At 44.5% G+C, this 20,498-nt stretch overlaps 1 protein-coding gene across 2 annotated transcripts in view; it reads right to left on the minus strand.

Moving 5' to 3' along the window:
- NFATC3 (nuclear factor of activated T cells 3) overlaps positions 1 to 20,498 on the minus strand; it is a 70,345-nt gene that overhangs the window by 43,791 nt on the left and 6,056 nt on the right. For both annotated transcript variants that reach the window (XM_082062488.1, XM_082062487.1), the window contains exon 2: positions 7,010 to 8,141. In XM_082062488.1, coding sequence (XP_081918614.1) covers positions 7,010 to 8,141 — 1,132 coding nt within the window. The remainder of the gene's footprint in view (positions 1 to 7,009; positions 8,142 to 20,498) is intronic.

Here is a 20,498-nt window from a genome sequence, read left to right on the forward strand (position 1 = left end):
GAACAGCAGCTATTAAAGGAAACTCAGAAGTAAAGAAGGAAACCCTCAGTGGCATTCTCAGCAGAAGCCAATGCGTTTAAAATTATGTCAGTGATAATATTATCAATATCAACAGCAGATACCTTCTTCCTCTGCAACCGTTATTTCTAAAAACCAAAATGATCCAGGCTGCACAAACTGATGAGAAAAATACGTAATGTCCAAGCATAAGGACAGCCAAGTCTATGCACATGTGGGCCTCAGTGCTGCGAGCCGCGGGGTGCGGGGGGCCGCGGGGGGCTGCGGGGTGCGGGGGGCCGCGGGGGGCTGCGGGGGGCCACGGGCCGCGGGGTGCGGGGGCCGCGGGGTGCGGGGGGCCGCGGGGGGCCGCGGGGTGCGGGGGGCCGCGGGGGGCTGCGGGGTGCGGGGGCCGCGGGGTGCGGGGGGCCGCGGGGGGCTGCGGGGTGCGGGGGGCCGCAGGGGGCCGCGGGGTGCGGGGGGCCGGGGGGTCCGGGGTGCGGGGGGCCGCGGGGGGCTGCGGGGTGCGGGGGGCCGCAGGGGGCCGCGGGGTGCGGGGGGCCGCGGGGTGCGGGGGGCCGCGGGGGGCCGCGGGGGGCCGCGGGGCCACGGGGGGCCGCGGGGGGCCGCGGGGTGCGGGGGGCCGCGGGGGGCCGCGGGGTGCGGGGTGCGGGGGGCCGCGGGAGGCCGGGGGGTCCGGGGGGCCGCGGGGTGGCTGCGGCCCTCGCACAGGCAGGAACGGTGCCTGCTGGCATCTGACTGGCCCCACTGCAGTGCCTATGGGACAGAGGAAGAGCAAAGCCCAGGAGAACATCCAGTAAAAAACTTAAACCGGTGACCTTCCATTTGTAGCATTCTTCCTGGGCAATCCATTGGACAAACTCCTGGGGCTCTGTGCAGACAAACTGCCAACTGGTGCCTCAGCTGAAGCACATGTGCAATTAGCTCCGTTTCAGCCTAATGATCTCCTGGATCCCTTGCTTAGAACATAGGTGGAACTGATACAAGAACTCGTTTTAGGCACTCTGTATGAACGTGTTCCTGCCTCTTTGTAGACACCAATTCTGACAGTAACCTTTCAGAGATACCCACTAGGATCTCAAGATGCTCGTGAGAGTTTTTACTTCTTTTCATTGGTTGAGATTCACAGATCTCCTAGAGGGATTTTTTTATTGTTTCCTAGTTGCACTAAAAATAACATTTTCCACTTACAACTCCTCCCGACACATCAAAAGGGAAAGCTCACTGACCGCGCAATGGATATTCCACATCTTCTCCTAATCCCTGGTTTTTGCAGAGAGGAACCAACAGTATATCCTGTGACAAGTCAGTGTTGCAACACAGCAGACCCCTGAGAATCTCCAACAGTAACCAGGAGCCAATACTACAGCTCTTTTCAAGAGTTCTGGAGAGCCAGGATACTGCTGTGGTTGCCCTTCGCCACCTAGAACAAAGCAACATCTTCCCTGGTGGAGTAATTTTGGAGTAAAGAATTGTGGGGCCGTTCCAGTTGCCACAATGACTTAACAGACTTTTCAAATACTGTTTCTATTCAAAGTATCACTGTTCTACTGCTAGCAGAGCCACACGGAACTGCGCTTTCAGAGCACCCAGGCGGCACGCTGCCGAGCCAAATCTCTATTGTCATTTCAGAACACAGCAGAGAGCCGAATCACACGTACAGCACAACGGTCCCACCCTGAACACTACCTGAGCTTCTCTGGCTTCATTAATGGGGTGTGTGTAAGCGTTACAGCAATAGCCCAGCTTATTAAAAAGCTAAGAGGTTCAAAGTTCTCTTGCTTGTCTCACTTAAGTGGGTCCTTATCTTCAAAGTAGGAATTTGCAAATATTTTCACTTCAAAGTTTTGCTAACATAGCATAGCTGGTGTTATTTCTATTTCTCAAAATAAGATAATTACTTAGCAGACTAAGTTTGCCTGTAGTCCACTCTATTGGAAAATGTATTCTTCTTAAAATTAAGATCAAAGTCCCAATAGTTATGTTAAAAATAGAACATAATTCTGTTCCTCTCCTCAGACTTCTAAGAGAGGCACCTTTTCCAAGTATTTGACCATCTACCAATATATTTAAACTATTTTTCGTGAGAGTGAGCAACAGTGTCAGCAATCCCAGCTTCCTACAGTAACTGCCAGATAACGGAAATTGGGGAGTGTTTTACCTGCAATTAAGTGTCCATCACTGGAGAGGTTCCTGAGCTCTAAGTATATCTGTCAAAGCCTGTTTGTTCATCACCACTGGAACAAAGAAACCACTTGGTATCCTGTCGCTTCCCAGAGCTCTACATTAAACGTGTGACACCGCAGTCGGAACTTAAACCAGAAAATCTTAATGGAATACATCAGTCTTGAAGAGCTTCCCCATATTACATAGTTTCATAAGTACCTACTAAAGGTAAATTCCACAAAGTTTCAAGGACGTGGGGTGCACTGAAGGTGATTCCCATAAGCATACTAACCCCTGCCAGATGGTGCCTCCCTGTGAGCAAGCGGATCAAATTTAGATAACGGAATAGGAATAGAATCTAGGGAGAAGCATCTTCTCTGGTATTCTTCTAGGCTATTTATAACCTAGGCTGATATAGGCTATCTAAATAAGAAAGTGAACTTGAAGCATCTGTGTTTCCCTTCCAACAGCCTATACAGAATGTGGAAAAAGAGTGAAAGAGAATCCAATTAGTAAAAGGATCTGAAATAACTTTATGCAAAAGCCTGGAAACAGGTGTTTTAAAGAGATTTAGTGAAAGAAAACTTGAACTTTTTCTGAGAGTAAAAGTCAAGCTCTAGCACCAAATGTACAAGAAAGTCATAAAATCAGCATCTTCATAAAATGTTGGGGTAATAATCAAATGGCGATGGCAGTTGTACTATCACTACGTTAAGATCCCCAAAGGAAAGGGATGTCCCAAGTGGAGGGCAGGGAAACCTGAGACACGGGTACAGCCATTTCTTATGTGTCACCCTGGGGAGGCTGCGGGCAGAAGAAAGAGGCCTCTTACATCACAGTAACGAGAACAGCAGTGTAGTAAATAAAATTATCAAATAACTTCACTGCTGAATGTTCTGTCAAATGACCGATTTATTCTGCCATTGGCAGAGTGCTCGTCTGCCGAGGCACCTGGGTACTGACATCACCAGACACCTCCACTGCCTCGTTCCTTTGCGCCTGTGTGACAGCAAGGCCGCGTTGGTTCTGTCCATCGTCACTTGGCTAGACTTGTCCTTGACACGGAAGCAGAAACGTGACTGGGGGCACATAACAAATATACAGTTTTCATATGCTACACACTGGTAGATTATGGGTTTCCGTGACCAAAAAACAAGCTACCGTCTAACAAAATGGTTTGGATAGCATCTGAAATATGACTGAAATGCTCAAAAGCATGTTACCTGTTTTTAAGTTTTGTTAAGTATTGCACATTTGCTGAACTCAAAAAGAAGAGGGAAAACATGGTCAGGACGTGGCAGATAAACTAATTACAGGTTTACCCAACTTTAGATAGCACTCAGGGAAGAAGGTGCTGTCTGCACGCTTCCCGCCATGTCACATGTGGGTACCTCATCCCCACTTGTACCAGGGCTCCGCTCACTGCTGAGTGTACGCGCTTGGCAGAGTCACTTCATGTGCTTGGAATCAATATTCTAGTTTAATTCATGCACCACTTTGTACTTGAGAACACAATCGAGACATTTTAAAAGCCCATTAGCTGTAATAGATATTGTAATTTATATTACAATTAATATATTACTATATATAATATGCAATATAGATATATATAATAATTAATATCTATGACAACTGAGGGGCTCACTTTTGGTCGCTGTCATAAACTGCATAAGAAACAATGGATCTTCTTGCCTTTCACTTCTATTCATAAAATATAAGAGTAAAGTTAGCTTCCCTACTTTATAAGCATCAAAATTATAAAATATTGTATGACAGAATGAGATGTTTTAACATACTTCAGATGCATAGTCTCCTAGCACCCGTGGAACAGGCTATAGCTGCTATAGTAATTCAACACTTCACTGAGGACACAGCTGCCAATGCAGCCATTTCCACTAATTCAATAGTCACACTACATTTTTGGCAGCAAATGTATACAGCTCAGTAGTTTTACTTAGTTTACTTGTGAATAGGTGTAGTCTTTACTGTCTTCTGCATGTTTGTCCGGTTTATATTTAGAGATGTTCCTCAGTGCCAGGTTCTAAATAAATTCTGACATTAAAAAAAAAAATTACTTCTTAATGAAAACATTAAAATCAGTTTTTATTCAGTTCTGCTGGATTGTCCCCAACACAGGAGGAAGCAGGTGTAACTGGGTATCTCTTTTTGCAACAATTTGGGTCATCCCGCAAAAGAAGCGCAGCCCATCTTGCCACATGCCTGTATGTTCATATGGCTTTACCTTCATTAGTGCTCACCTTCTAGGAACCACGCGGGACTGCGAGCTAACAAAACTGCCAGGGTAGGAAAGCTATAACCCAGTTCCAAAGTACACAATTAACAAAAATAGTTCTCACTGTTTTAGTTAGAATGAAACGTTCTAGTGACAGGCTGAACACCCGTGTTTAACAGATGAGCAGAGCGCAACAGAATTTACAAACCCTTCGAGACACTGAACGTAACTGTCAGCACAGCAGTTTCAGATCTGGTAGAACAGAACTTTCCAGCTAGCAGCTCGCATCTTGACCGTTAAACTTCATAAACGGTTATGTGGAAGGATATAAAGGAAGAAAAAAGTACTTCTATTCAATAAAATCAATACCTTTCTGAGGAGCGGAGAAATTTACACCTGTGGTTATACAACCACGCAAAAATGACAAAATGGCTGAATGAGTTGAGAACTTCTGAATAATTTATATAAAACTTAGTTTTAAAATTAACAGAAGTATTGCATTAATAAAAATGAGCCTTTTGTGTGACACTGATCTGTCGACACCCAGTATGTTCAACTGTCAAGCTGAACTCAGATGGACACTGAAGTCTGTTTGACACTACCCATCCGAAGTTACCCTTGGGAAGCTCTTAAAGCTATAATTCACTTATCTTCACTTGTTTTAAGGCCGTTTCACTGTACCCTGGCAGTACTGGTTTCTGTTTCAGCCATTTGTGTTCGTTACTTCCTCCTCAGGTACTCAATATAGAAGCTACAGCTGAATTTGCTGCGTTACTTGGGAAGGATCAGCTCTAGCAATCTTTAAAAGAAGAGTGCTTCGAAATCCCACAGGACGGACATCCCTGAGAAAGTCATGTACCCAGCGGAGAATGAGAACAGGTACTCTAAAACATCTGCTCCATTGGCTTGTTCATCTGACAAGCCATCGGGAAATAACACATCAAAATGTTAAAATGATGCGAGAATGGTGTCTGAATTTGGGAAAAGCCATTAGCAAGGGGAATTACATAAAAACTCACATGTTGCCATTAAAGCCAGTGGCCACGTTTCAGCAAGCTGTGCTTTGAGGGAGGTCCCTGCAAAGAACACCTCTGCAGTAAGCTCGGCTTACGGGGCAACAGTTATTTTGAGTTTTCTGCTAAGAATTCAAAACTCCAGGAGCCAGGAAATCATTTCTCCTATAGAGCACCTCTGAAGAGTGGTCAGAAACATTTCTTTCTTTATCTTGCTTCACTTACTTTTTGGGAGGAGGTGGTAGTGGGGAGGAAAATACTAAAGCCAGGAATAGTTTCTAAGCCATTCTTTCTAAAATTAAAAATACAGAGTGTGAAAATAAGTGCTGTGCAAAGACAACCTTGCAATGAGAAGAACACTGTTTTATCTGTAACTTTCAGGATTTAAACTTTGCCTATTTCAAAATCAAGTATGTATGTGGAAAATCCCACCCTATCTTGCCCCCCACTCTAAGAGGAATTGCTTCATCCACTGCATCCTTGAGGAGTAAATCTTAAGCATTGCCTGTGGACAGAATGATACTATTTTAATCAAAGTTATTTTAAAATCAGTACAGACTGGCATGGAAGCACTGACATTTAAACCTAAAATATGGCTTTTGTATGGATAATTGTGCTTTGCAGATATTAATCTAATGTAGCTTGCTTACAAGACATCCACACAAAAAACATCTGCAGCTTCACCTCCAAGTACCTCCCTACCCCTTCTTTGTAAAAGCTAGCAGAGCAAGAAGAAGGTTTGGGGCACAAATGGATAACTGCAGCTGAGGAATCCCAGTGTCCGTCTGTTCAGCAGCAATGCTGCTTACAGAGTTCTCATTTCTGCTCCACCTGCTGCGCTGTGCTGGCAAAGTGATTCCAGAAGCTATATCCTTGGAGAGATCACAGGACCGCTCCATCTAAAACGTAACAGAGTGGGAAGGAGGGTGAATTTTTCCCCCAACTGAACTAGTTCCCTCTTCTGAGCCTCCACTAATCATCCTGCTAGTGCATGACAGGACTACAAAGGAAAAGAGTTAACTCAGCACCACAATGGTGAAAATATCCTTGGAGCTACCGCCCAGAAATTAACTCTTTCTGGGTGATTTTCAGTATAGCATGCACATTTATTTTCTTTATTCTATTTCTAGAACTCTAAGAGACAAAAGAAGCAAAGTAAAACCAAGTGAAAGCAAATAAACTCCCCACCTCTTTTATAGTCTCACAGCTTTATAAAATCAGGTAACTCAGGTTCCTTTAGGTATACCAAAAAGTTAACTGCTCAGATTAGATGGAACTGCAGAGCACGCACAAAATCTGCAGCCATTTGATTCAGCTAGGCTTCGTGAACGTATGCAAACAAAACTTCATTTGAACACAACTCATCCTATGTTACATCTATTGTACTTTTTTAAAGAAGAAAAAGGTGGGTATTTGGTGTCACAGCCTTTTTCCTAATGATATCATCTACTTGCCTACAAGAACTTTTCTTGAAGAAGTCTAAATGCAGCACCAAAAGATAAAAACATTTATATGTGTAAGAGGCACAGGAGGGGAAAAATGGGCGAGAAGCCTTCTGAAGGACTTTCTAGTCACTTACCGGAATATTGGAGTATGACCAGGCTTTGGTTTGTTCCAGGTAAAGTGCGAAGGAACAGAAAGAAATTGGTCTCCAGGCAGATCTTTTTTCAAGGTGTGCTGAGATCCAGAGCAGTCATCTGCTGCAGTTTCAAGGGATGACGATAAGTTACCCTGTTCTTCAGGACAGATATCTATTTTTCCAGATAAAGTGGCAGTCTGATCCTCTGAGGTCTTTCTTGTTTTTAGAGGAATATCAGTCTCTGTACAACACTGAAATGGTGAAAGGCCGGAATTTAGGCCTTGTGCATTATGGATGGAAGTGTTTAGCCACGTGTCTTCTGTTATGCTTCCTCTGGGAGAATGGCCAGGTGATGGAGTTGGAGAATGGTGAGGAGACAGAGAACCAGCATAGCAAATCTCAGCACTGGAGTGTCGTCGTTTCCCACAGGGGGATGTAGGTCTTGATGAGGGCCTTGATGTTGGTCTAGGGCTTAGCCAATTTTCATCTGTAATACTAGATCTAGGAGAATGACAGGGGGACTGTCTAGGTGACAAGGCATGCCCAAATCCATAAGGCTGCTGCCATGACTCCTCACTGGGACCTCTCGGAGAACCACCAGGAGATGCCAAAGGAGAGCCAAGGGTGAATCGAGCAGCTGCTTCGTTTAGCTCTGAGTCTACATCATCATAAACATGGGAAATGGATTCACAAGAAGATGCATCTGAAAACCAACTTCTGGATGAAATGCTGCTGGCAGGGCTTGGACTAAGGGATGATTCCCTGTATGATGGCTCGAGAGGAAGATAGAGATGGTCCCGTGAAGGCCTTTCCATATACTCATTCTCTGTGCCATTTGTGTGCAATTCATCTTCATTGGCTTCAATTCCTTGGTGACAGTTGGGTGAAATGGATGTGATTTGAATACTGGGGCACTCAAAGGGTTTGGGTCCACCTAGTGGGCTATACTTGGATTCTGGTACCTCACAAGTTCCTTCATAGTTCTTATGACTCTGAAGTCTTGAAGGTGGTGACAGAGGAGAGGAGTGAGACTGCAATCCATGGCGAGGAATACAAATTGGCTGATTTACGGAGGATGATGGTTGGTCTACATTAAAGATGTATATGGACGCACAGTCATCTGACTCAAGATCTGAAAACAAAACAAAACGAAAAAGGAGAGTCAGAACGCAATACTTGGAAAATACCATAAAGAAAACCCTTTGTTTCCCAGGTATGGCCCGTTTTCAACATCCTAGACATCTCGCGTTACACCAGTCACACACACAAAAGCTCATTCTTCATTTTACATTTTCCCCAGCCGTATCTACAGCTAAATATGACTACAGCATGGTTTTATGTCACCAGTCTTGTTTTCAGCTATATTCCACAGTTTATACACACCTTCAGTGGTCGAAAATATAATACACATAGAAAATGGGTTTAAAAACTTCAAAGTATCTAAACTGGAACACTCAATTCAAGCTTCCTCTTTCATAACTACATTCCATTCATAATTAAACATTTTTAATCATAAGCCATTAAAAATCATGAACAGGACTATGATATTTTCTGCAAGCCCACTAGTCAATACTTAAAAGCACCAGAAGATTGAATACATAATATTTATCTCCTTTAACACTAGAAAGCATCTTATGGTGACTCAAACTTCAATGAAGATTATAAACAACTAAAAACATGCAATCAAAAGAGACCTACCAAAGAATATTATTAAAGATATTATAAAGAATCTTATTTTAAATATATTTTTGGCTGCTTAGGAAACTCTCAAGTGCCCATCCAACAGAATGGCGTTTTTCAAGTGCAGTCTCATGAAGTTTGAGCACAACTTGTTCAGTATAAAAAAGACAAAACGAAGTATTCTCAGATCTCACTAACTTATCCAAAACACAAGAAATATTCCAAAGAAAAACATGCAATTGAGAGGGAGTGAAACTGATTTAAGTGTCAGTATGAGATATTTGTCTGAAACGAGAGCAGAAAACACAGCGGTTTTCTTGTTTTATAACCACTATGCTTCCACTCTCATTTCCTTCCCCTCGTAAAATAGATCCTCCCTGTATAACCATGTAAAGTAAGTATGCAGGAGACCTCGGGCCTGTCCTCTCCTAGCAGATGAAATCAAATGGACTTGGACCATCCCCACTAGTCACTGAAACCAGTCTCCAAGTCTGTTAACAATATTGTCTCCACAACCTGAGTCATTTGTTTTAATGCTGAATCACTTCAAAAGCTTTTGACCCATCACTAATACTTAAAATAATCATTGAAATTATACAGTTTCTAGTGCTTTGAGTGGTTTTCTTTATTTTTTTGAGTAGTAGGGGAGTCTTATGCAGAAGCGTAAGTGTTTCTGCAAACTAAAGTGCTCCTGTGTCAAATGTGATGATGACACACCACGTTCATACAATTATTTTCCACGAATCCAGACCGGATGACATTCCTTGTGTCTTTGGGGATTTGCTCTTTTTTTTTAAATGCTTTTTGTCCTGAGTATCAGTAGAATATTAATACTTGTTTTAAAATAAATCGAGTCTCTTTCACAACCAGATATAATATCCAGGCAGGAGGCCAAGTACTTTGGGCCTTTCTATGACAAAAAATTTATCGGTTAATGAAGTAATTCTATTATCATTTTCACTAATCGCAATCAGCTGAAAATGAACTAAACCAGAAACAAAGCAAACCAGCATCTCCTCAGAGCAAGAGGGAAGCGTTTTGGCCGGGGAGAGCGCATGCTGATGCCAAGGAATGGACTGTGTTCATCGGACTGAAAAACCACAAAGGCCGAAGGCTGATGGCAAGGAGCAGCTCTCGCAGTAAACTACCTATGAAAGGAGGCGCAAAAGTACATCTAAGACTAGTACTATGTAGTTATATAAGCAGTGTGATTTTATGTATGTTACATATAGTCATATATAACAATTATACATATTATGTAATAATATAATTAACTTCAATTACATGTGTTAAGACCACAAACAATTAACAGAAAATACGTTAAATCCCATCAAAACTGCATTTCCCTATCCGTTCACTAGGACAACACACTCCCAACTGAAGTTTTACACAGTGGTTTTCTTTTTGCCGTTTCCCATCACATGACATGAAATGCAGACAGCAGCTAGTTACAGGTTTTCCATATCTATCGGTATATTCACGTGCAAGATCACAGACGTCCTTGTTTCCTGACTCAGTATTGGAAGCACAGGTCAAGAGAGGAAAAAACAATTCTAATAAAAGTACTTGTCCAGCTACTCACAACTCAGAAGTAAAACACTGATAGGTACAGAAATTTGGAAATAATAATAAAAACGTTATAAGAAAACAACATTTAGAAGCATTCAAGTCCTGTGTGCGACCATTTAACATCATTAGTGGCTTTAGGAACAGTAGCAGCACCGTGTGCTAAAACTCTCAGTGTTGCAAAGAACCTTATTTCTCTTGCAACAATAATCAAGAAAGCTTAAAATATTTAAGACAATCTGTCCACTTCCAATGTCCCTGGGATTTACAAGAAGCGGAGGTGCATTCAGAACTGAAGCTGAACGGAGCCGAGGTGCAGAGGTCAGCGTGGCACAGGGCAGAGGAGGCAGGAGAACATCGCTCGGACCCCGGCCCGCTCCGCCTGGAGGAGGCAGGAGAACGCTGCCTGGACCCGGGCCAACCCGGGCCCGCTCCGCCTGGAGGAGGCAGGAGAACGCCGCTCGGACCCGGGCCAACCCGGGCCCGCTCCGCCTGGAGGAGGCAGGAGAACGCCGCTCGGACCCGGGCCAACCCGGCCCGCTCCGCAGCACGCAGGGCGCCTGGAGGAGGCAGGAGAACGCCGCTCGGACCCGGGCCAACCCGGCCCGCTCCGCAGCACGCAGGGCGCCTGGAGGAGGCAGGAGAACGCCGCTCGGACCCGGGCCCGCTCCGCAGCACGCAGGGCGCCTGGAGGAGGCAGGAGAACGCTGCTCGGACCCGGGCCCGCTCCGCAGCACGCAGGGCACCTGGAGGAGGCAGGAGAACGCCGCTCGGACCCGGGCCCGCTCCGCCTGCAGGAGGCAGGAGAACGCTGCTCGGACCCGGGCAGCTCCGCAGCACGCAGGGCGCCTGGAGGAGGCAGGAGAACGCCGCTCGGACCCGGGCCAACCCGGGCCGCTCCGCAGCACGCAGCTCGCAGGGCACCGTGCTCTCTGTCACCCTTCCCAGAGCGTCCACGCACACTCAGAAAACAGGAAGCTAGAACCTAGAGTAAGAACTATGGATGTAACGAACACCAAATCCCCAGAGCAGGCTTAAGACCACGGAAACAATGTATCTGGAAGTCTAAATCACCCAAACCATTTCCAGACATGATCAATAAACAGGTAGATTTTAGTCTGCAAATGCAAACTCTCTCCCTTATAGCCATGTGTTAAATAAACTATATAAAAAGGACAACACTAACTACCAAGGTCTTTACAAATCATGTAATTAATTCTACTGGACTATTTACTAAAAATTAGTTTTGTCCTATTAAAGACATTAAGAGAAAATCCAGTCTGGAAGAGCCCTCTAATCAATTTGAAGGAACTAGTGAACATACCAAGATGAATATAATTTGTGTGAAATAAAAGGAAAGCGGGACAACCAGCTGACAACCCTTAAGATGGGCCCAACACAGGGCTTTGAGAAAGCACAGTGAACAAACGCAGGCAAGTCTTACAGCAGGCAAGTGTTGGAACGAATAAGGACTCAGCAAAACAAGTCGATTCAATGTGAATCACGCTAAAGCCATTTATTACAGAAACAAGCCTCCTTATATATGCAACTATATTCTAATCAGGCGTCCACGCTCCAAGCATGGATTCGCTAAATGAGTATCGTGGGCTGTCCGTGCGCTGGAGTCTCACTGAGGATACGTCCGATGATTCACGCCACGCCAGGACCCCGCTGATCGAGGACGCCCCTCTTTCTCACAGCAGATTCTGTTCTCAGCTTCTCGAAGCGGCCTTGAGATTCCTTTGAGCCTGACTAATTCAGCAACAGATCTTTAGCTATCAAAACCCCTCCACAGGCAGGTGCCAGGGAAAAGACTATGGAGAAGCCCAAGGCAAAAAATGGACTTAAGGAAATCTGGTTACTTAGTAGGAGAGATATTACACCCAAACAATCCTATTGGTGGAGAAAAGACAGTAAATAAGTGAAACTGGCCAACTCATGAGGCATTCTCTGTCCAGAAAAAGAAAGCAGCATACACGAAACATAAACTAGGTCAGATTACTAAGGTAGAGCACAAAAACTACCACAGGCATATGGGGGCAAGATGCTAGACAGGATAAACACAGCAAAATACAAAGACCAAGAGAATCAGTGGCATTCACATCACAAGCTGCCATGACCCTGAAAAGGCAGGTGTGTCGAATGCTTCTCTTCAGTAAAGTCAATGGAGTGAACCGCTATCAAAGTTAACAGCAATGCAGAGTAAAGAAAACTGGACTAAATAAAAGGTTACAAAGCACTGAAGAATTATGGTCCAAGAAGTTTAACTTCAGTTTTAGAACTAGTATTAATAGTTTATTTGTTCCAGTAAGCTTTTAAAAGGAGACAGGGAAACAAAACAAGAAGTCCATGTTTGCTAAGAACAAAACCACGTCAAACACGTCTTGTTCCCTGCTCCATGAAGGAGGTCTCTGGGTAGCTAGCACAGAAGGAAGCTCAGCTCTGACTCCCAGGGCTTTTAACACTACCATGCATGGAGAAGCCACCAAGTCTTTAGAAATATAGTGAAGCCTTCTTCCCCACCCTGCTCTGAGATCAGGTTTACTGCCGAGGGATCAGAGAAGTTACCAGATGCCCTATATTTACACAGTGTATATAAGCTACATAAAGCTACAGACTTCCACTGCAATCTTACATCAGGTGTCTGTGTCAGCCTTTATCAAAGAGAACCAGAAGATCTGTTGTTTTGAATGTACATTGGCTACTGCCTGGAAACAGGCCGGTTTACAGAAGCTCCTGTTCAGTATTAAGACAACGCTGGCTCATCCCTTACTAAGCTGCTAACTACACTTCAACATAAGCTGTCTAACTGGAAAATATAATTAAATAATATCCACAACAACTGCTCCTAGAGCACATTTTGCTTGCTATTTGCCGTATCAGACTGGTTGCCCAGCAGTTGTTCGCTCCCAGTGGCGCACCGCGCGCGCTCACGCAGCTGTGCAGCAAGACAGAGTCTCCGCAGAAGGAAGGTCAGTTAATATCAAATGTCTGAACATAAGCCCTGTGCCAAAATTATTCAAATCTCATTATTATTCTAGGTTTGTAAGCCCATAAACAAACAGGTCCAGATAACAGCAGTTGTTACAAGGTACTAAGTGCAACGGGACCTAGGTCTTATAAAAATACTGCTGCGAAAACAGGATCTGTAATCAAGTTCTTTAAATAGCTTGAGGAAAGACTTGAGCATTGCCACAGCCACCGTGTGTGTTCTGAGGCGAGTCGTACAACCTGTCTCCACTCCCAGAGCTTAGAAAGAATGACAACCTCTTCTGTTTGTCAGTGCTGTTACCATCACCTCTTTCTGAACACCATGGTATTATAAAGAATGTCACAGAAATACCTGCAAATGAGAACAAAAAGCATATGCAGCTCCATTTTAAAATTGTAATATCCTACTTATTTGCAGCATTTCATATACCTCTTGGGATGAAAGAAGAGACTTAATCTTCACAAAGAACCCCAAAATAACAAATAGTCATAATTTTCCTTTAATACACTTAAAAAAAAAGAGTTCTTGTTGGTACACTAACACTAAAGTTCTGTTATTGGATATAAGTTCTCCAGAGACATTTCCTACAAGCTTAAACATCAGTTGTAGTGGGCAACTTAAAAACACAATTAAAAAAAAACATAAAAACCACAGAAATGCTTTAGTTTATAAGGAGTATAATGTATTAGTAAGCCACCAAATATGGTAATAAAATCGTATACATTGTGAAAACAATTAAGATAGCAAGGTGGAGCAGGAGGAAGACACATCCTTGTAGACCAAGTTTAGCAACACACAAAACAGTAGTGCAGGTTTAAGTTTCCAGAAGAGGATGATTTAGAACAATTGTTGTTCTAGGAAGGAGTTCTCCTGTTCAGTGATTCTGTGCTCTGCTTCATGGTCTATGAGGTTACTCAAACCGGATAAATTTTACTCTCATCAATCACGTACGCTAGGGGCAGCCCTGGCGTGCCCGTCGCCATTTCACTCATCTCCTCATGGTAAGCAATGTGCAAGGAAAACACCAATCTTCTCAATAGTGGGAGCTCATCAATGAGTCTCTTCCAAATTCTAGTCTGGACAAGAATTAATTATCCTCGGTAGAAATGCAGACAAACAATGAAGCTGTACTAGCTTAACCGTGAGAATAACACAGCATATCAGATGTTTACAACAGACACTGAATAAAATAAGAACATGCGGGTTCTCAGGGCGTAACTACACGTTGTTTTTTTCAGCAGCAACTACCCTCCCACACACATTCGCACACAAAGGGGGAGGGGAAATGAGGAGAGAGGTATTTTTAACCCAACGATTTTGGCAATCAGATCTGCAGTGCGCTAACATTAACACCTGCACATCTACAACTGACAGGATAGCAAGTTTTAGGACATGGGGAGAAAGGAGCACCCAGGACAGGAACTGCAGGTGTTTTCACCGCCAGATGAAAACCTAACATGCAAAGAAACCATTAGGCCATAGCCTGTTTAAACTAGAATAGCGTACCTCGACCCTCACCCTGAAATAACAGAATTAAGTGCCAAATAGGCAAATAACAGTCATGAAATTTTATTTGATGTGTAAGAAAAAACAGACTAAATAAACATGAAAATCATCTGCTTAAGCCATAAGTACTTCTCAGAAAATCACGTACTTCTGCTGCAGCAAATGGAGTTAATCTTAGTTGAGGAGGCTTTTTCCTTTTTTTTTTTTTTTTTTAATACAAAACACAAGTTGTTCTGATCTCTCATAGCCGAGTGCATTGAGATACGTTGGTAAAAAGTGATGCACGAGGCAGTAAAGAATCCAGCTGGTAACTGTAAGGTTCAACAAGAATTAGTCATTCTAAGTTCCGTTACAAGAGCAGAAAATAGCAGCCGGAAGCGCTGGGTACTGCTTACACCTGTGCCCTCTCCAGCCCTCCCGGTATTTCTGGTTGTTTATGAAGCATGTCCTTAAATGAAAACTTTGTAGAGCTTGTGGTTTAGTATTTAAGAATTATTCATTAATACTCATAACAAGTTAAAAAATATATTTACTTTTGCTTTAAAAGGAAAAAAAATAAAACTCAGAGTTTTCTGGGCTCCTCTCCGCTGCTTGTTTTCCCCTGTGGCACGTCATTCAGGACCACTCTACTGCACAATGCCCCTGTAGACAAAACGGAAGCTCTTGCCCTCCAGTTTGATGAAGCCGCATTTGCCATTCGGTGTTTGGTGGAAAGTCAGCTTAACGCGACCCAGTAGCTCAGAGATATAAAGAAATACACTATGGCCTTTGGAGAGATTCTTAAAATGACAAAATACATCTGTGCAGTAGTTACTAACACATAGTATTAACAGCCTAGTTGCCACTGCTGCTCTGAAGATGAGATACATTACTATTCGCTACGATGGGCCGTCAGGATCTGTGACATGACGGCAGCCCTGCAGTCCCGGAGCACCCGGGGTGTGCAGGCATGGAACTGAGCGGAGACCGAGCGCTCCAGAACCGCGCTGCTGTGCCTGACCCACAGGACCAAGACTGGCCATAACGGTAAGTGAGGACAGCAGGCAAACACTGACCGAAGAGAATAAGGGGACTGTGTGCTGCAGGTGCCAGCCGAAGTTTGTCTAGATTCTTGGTATTGCAGGCCAGTTTATCATCCACAAGCTAACTCTTTTTCTGTTGGGGCAAAACTAACAGGCTGCATGAAGGACTCTCCAGTCATTTAAAGTTCTGGTTTATGCCATACCCCTAAACTGATATCCTCACCCAACCACCTACATGGATGCCTTTACCACTAGGTATCAACTTCTAACACCAATGAGCTTGCTGACAGCAACCTCCTACTTTATAGCCTCCGGGTTTACAGTCCGCTCCAGTCCTGAACCAAGCACTGAGCAGAAGGCAAGTTTCCAAGATCAGAATGTGTAAGTAGGGCCATTGCAAACAAATAAGACAGACAAGAGACGAGGAAATTTAGTTGATAGGAGAGTATGATGACATAGGCTAGGGTCTTTGTGAGAACTGGTAGCAAAGGAATGCAGTAAGCCAAGGCAAGAAGTTTGAGTGGGGAGAGGTTACACGGTGAGAAGAGGGGAGACCGAAATGGGGCATGCCCCTTGTTCATCAAACAGCGTGACACGAGGCTGAGAACCGGCACCGATAGTACCTGAACAAACTAGCTGGGGAACTCCTCACACTTCAGAAAAATTACACTGTACTTCTGCAGCTGTCCTGCACCACGACAGGCAGCAAACCATTCCACAGCAGGCGATCTTACCATATCAGTACTTCACATCATTAATAGTACAGCTTTCCACCAATAGATTTTAGAATACAGCTTTAATATGCTGGTGCACAAACTCACAGGCTCTGTACATCAAAGGACTAAAAAGAGCCAGAATGATAATCTGAAACTTTCCTGTTCTCCCAGCTGCTCACATGAAAGTAGGACGAGAAACACCTTAAATTCACTTTGCTAAGATTGGCACAGTAAGCGTAACAGGCACAGAGAAGAATTAAACAGCCAAATGAGAATGGGGAGGCTGAAGCCGAGCACAAACAGCATTTTTTCAGCAACCTTCAGAACGATCCCCAAATACAAAGGAGACCACACGAGCACGCCTCATGACTGTGCCACGTGCAGGCCCTGAACCTCTGCACCCGTTCAGTCCTGACAGCTTGCATTTATTGCAGCAGCAGCGCAGGTTTCACCGCACGCGGTGCCTAGGCAGCCTGACCTCCTGCCCCTAACCGACAAAGCGAAGCAATTTGAAAGCCTGCATTTGACAAATTACAATAATGAAATGCAGAGACTCTGACCTAATCTAAAAGAAGCTACGCAGAACACAAAACGTTGACAAATTTTCTTATTGGTTATTTGGATTAAACCACACATTCTCTTGTGGCCTTGTCACTTGAGTACAGTTATCCCAAATGACACCGTTAAAAGTCTTTTGTAATCATACAGTTACTCCATCTCCTACGTGATCTTTATTTAGGGAACAACTACTAGAAAGCATCTAAGATACACAGGAGTAGCCATAAATCATTGTAGACGCTATTACAGCCCATTATGCAGCCATCAAAAGCAGTGAATCATTGTCACTAATGGTTAATAAATGCACCCTGAATGTGTTATCAGCTCCTCATTCCTTTTTTAGAGTATGTTTTCATTTTGCGTATGAAGATACAAAGGGTTACTCAGTAAAACACATTTACTTGGAGGGTAACAGTTTGTGCCCGGTCCCAGCTACAATGAACCATATTCCTGTTCCCTCTGCAGCAGAGTACAAATGCAGCGTATAGCTGAATTTATGTTTAAGTGGTCTTCCTATCTTTTCTGTTTACAAAAACCATGGGAAAAAAATAGCAAAAAAACCCACCAAAAAACATTTTTCACAGCATTTGTTGTACAAAAAAAAGAAGTTGGCCACTAAAAGATGAAGATTGTCATTAAGCACTGAAGTCAAAGGTATTCGCCTCCTGCACTCTTGAATAACCTCATACGTAAGAAATGGAAAGATCTCAGTTTGAAAGGATCTAAGAGTGAGGCCAAAGAGGAACAGCTACAGTATTTAAAAAATAACTCTCTCCATCAACCTGTTAAAAAACCAACAGAAAACCCAAACTCCATCCAGCAATTTTGCTACATTAAAAATATTTCTCATTGTTAGAAGTGATGACTAATATTCAAAACGAATTCTCAGAAGCTATTTTTTAAAGGAGCAATTGCTATTAATTGAAATATTAATATGAATAATATGATTCTACATTTCTGGGAGTAAGAAATTAGCTCCAAGGACCTGTTCATGTTTCTACCTACAAATGCCTTTTATGCAGCCTCAAATGAAGTTTAAAAGGAGCCCAAAACCACGCCACAACACAACCCCAAACCAAACTCAGAGGTCTATTTTCATGAATTTATTGCTGAAAGAGTGTTTGTTTGTAGTCAGATCCCCCGAAAATTCATTTTTCTCTCCTTCCCCCAGGTACATAAAACTAAGGACTAGGCCTCCCAAACAAAACTAACAAAAGATCTTCTCTTCTATCACACCTATCGTCCTCTGTCTGAAAAGCAACCATAAGCATCCAGCGCCACAGAGACGTTGAATCAGAATGGTCACCCAGATGAGTTAGTGCAGCTGCCCAGCTCAGCCCCGAGGCGTGCGGCCGCCGCCCCGCCCCGCCGCGCCGCCCCGCCCCGCCGCCCCGCCCCGCCGCCGCGCCGCCCCGCCGCCGCGCCGCCCCGCCCCGCCGCCCCGCCCCGCCGCGCCGCCCCGCCCCGCCGCGCCGCCCCGCCCCGCCGCCGCCCCGCCCCGCCGCGCCGCCCCGCCCCGCCGCGCCGCCCCGCCCCGCCGCCGCACCGCCCCGCCGCCGCGCCGCCCCGCCCCGCCGCACCGCCCCGCCGCGCCGCCCCGCCCCGCCGCGCCGCACCGCCCCGCCGCGCCGCCCCGCCCCGCCCCGCCGCGCCGCCCCGCCGCGCCCCGCCCCCCCGCCGCCCCGCCCCGCCCCGCCGCGCCGATCGCACACCGGAACCCATCTCCCCTGCGTGACTTTGAGCGGCTCCACGACTATGCTTTTAATGCTCTATTTTGCCAGTATTTTACAAGAATGCTCACAGATGGACGTACTAAAGGTAGACAAAAATGTTGGCTTGTGAATAAGCTTACTGCTGCCTTGCAATCTTATTTAGCCTTACCGATCATTTCACTCATCTTAAATTCCACTGTCATTCGAACCCCACATGGCATGCCTGGACAAATGCAAGGACTTGGATGCTGGTTTACAGGCTGGGCTTACTGCCAAGCCTGCTCCACGTACTTCCCTGGCCCGCTGGGGCAGCTTTAGGCAACAACTCCCGTATTTACGTTATTGCTGTGAACAGCAAACTACTGCTTACTATTGACCCAGACCCAATCTACTCTCCTTTCTCACTCATTCGCAGCAACGGTACTTATTTGGCTACTCTTCAGGTGGGATGTGATAAGCTGCCTGCAGTTGTACAACACAAACAAAAGCAAAGAGACCATCATGCTTTAAGCAGAGGGCTACTTTTTACTTTGAAGAAAGAGCTTATTTCTGATTTTCAGAAATATATAAGATAAAAGCATTAGCACAAATGCTTTTGTACCATGCCCGTCTCCCAGATCTCAGCTCACAGGATTTGTTTTCATTTGCACTGGACCCATAACTCAGATGGAAGGGGGCAGAGGGTGAGGTGTGACCATGAACTCACACACAAAATAAGGGACATTTTGTCAAACTAGGGACCTTTTTCAAAACCTTGCACTACATAGTGACTCACTACATAATGATCCTCAATGCACTATGAGGATCAAAAAACATACGTCAAACCATAGAAGTCATTAAATTAGATCAGGTGCAACTACAACTGCCTCGCAACAGCACACAACAGAGTATGCTATTTTCCCAAATGGTCTTGTCCTGGTCAAGCTTTATCCAAATAGGCAAGCCTTCACTTTGCCAGCAGAGTGGGAAAAAGCCAAGATATTCAAATGTCTCAGCTTCCCAGGATTACCACCTGAATCTGTTACTCTCAACGGCCACGCAACTCTAACTCCACTGATCGCAGATTTGACTTTGGTAGACATTTTCCTTAGGGTCTTCCTCAGAACCTCTCAAAGTTATCTTGAAGTCACAAGGCTCTTGTCACAGACCCTCTATTTTCGATCAGATGCAGCTGTTTGGTTTTCCCTCCTCCCCTCCCTCCATCAGCAGATTATATAACCACAGCCTATGACTGATTTGCATTGTGTCCTTGCGTGTCAATCCTATACATGCACAGATACCAGCATCCACTAGCTTGTAAAATACAATTACAGTAACTAAATTTCCCTCAACTGGCGGTTCTTATCACAATACATTTAATGCTCAATATCTAATAAATAAATAAACAGTTCTGTTAAAAAGTATCATTTACGTCTAGGGGATAACAAAAGAAACTGACTCAAGCAACTTGCCCATTCAATCCTTTCTTGAAGTTGCACCGGTTGATCCCAGTCTTAATCCACATGAACACTGGTGTTCAGCAAACGTTTACAGAGCAGCACAGACAGCTGGATTTACATGGATGACTCAAATTGTACACGTTAACCACAGAATTACCACCCTGTGCAAAGACTTTCTCTCCTAACAATTTATATAGGCAACCAAATCTAAACAGAATAAAATGACTTTAAAAAGGAGTAAAACTTCAGGTGAACCACAAAAGTGAGCAAGATGGTCTCTTAAAAAGACTTCAGAAGA

Source organism: Streptopelia decaocto, assembly GCF_964273445.1.
Source record: "Streptopelia decaocto genome assembly, chromosome: 11".
Classification (NCBI taxonomy): domain Eukaryota; kingdom Metazoa; phylum Chordata; class Aves; order Columbiformes; family Columbidae; genus Streptopelia; species Streptopelia decaocto.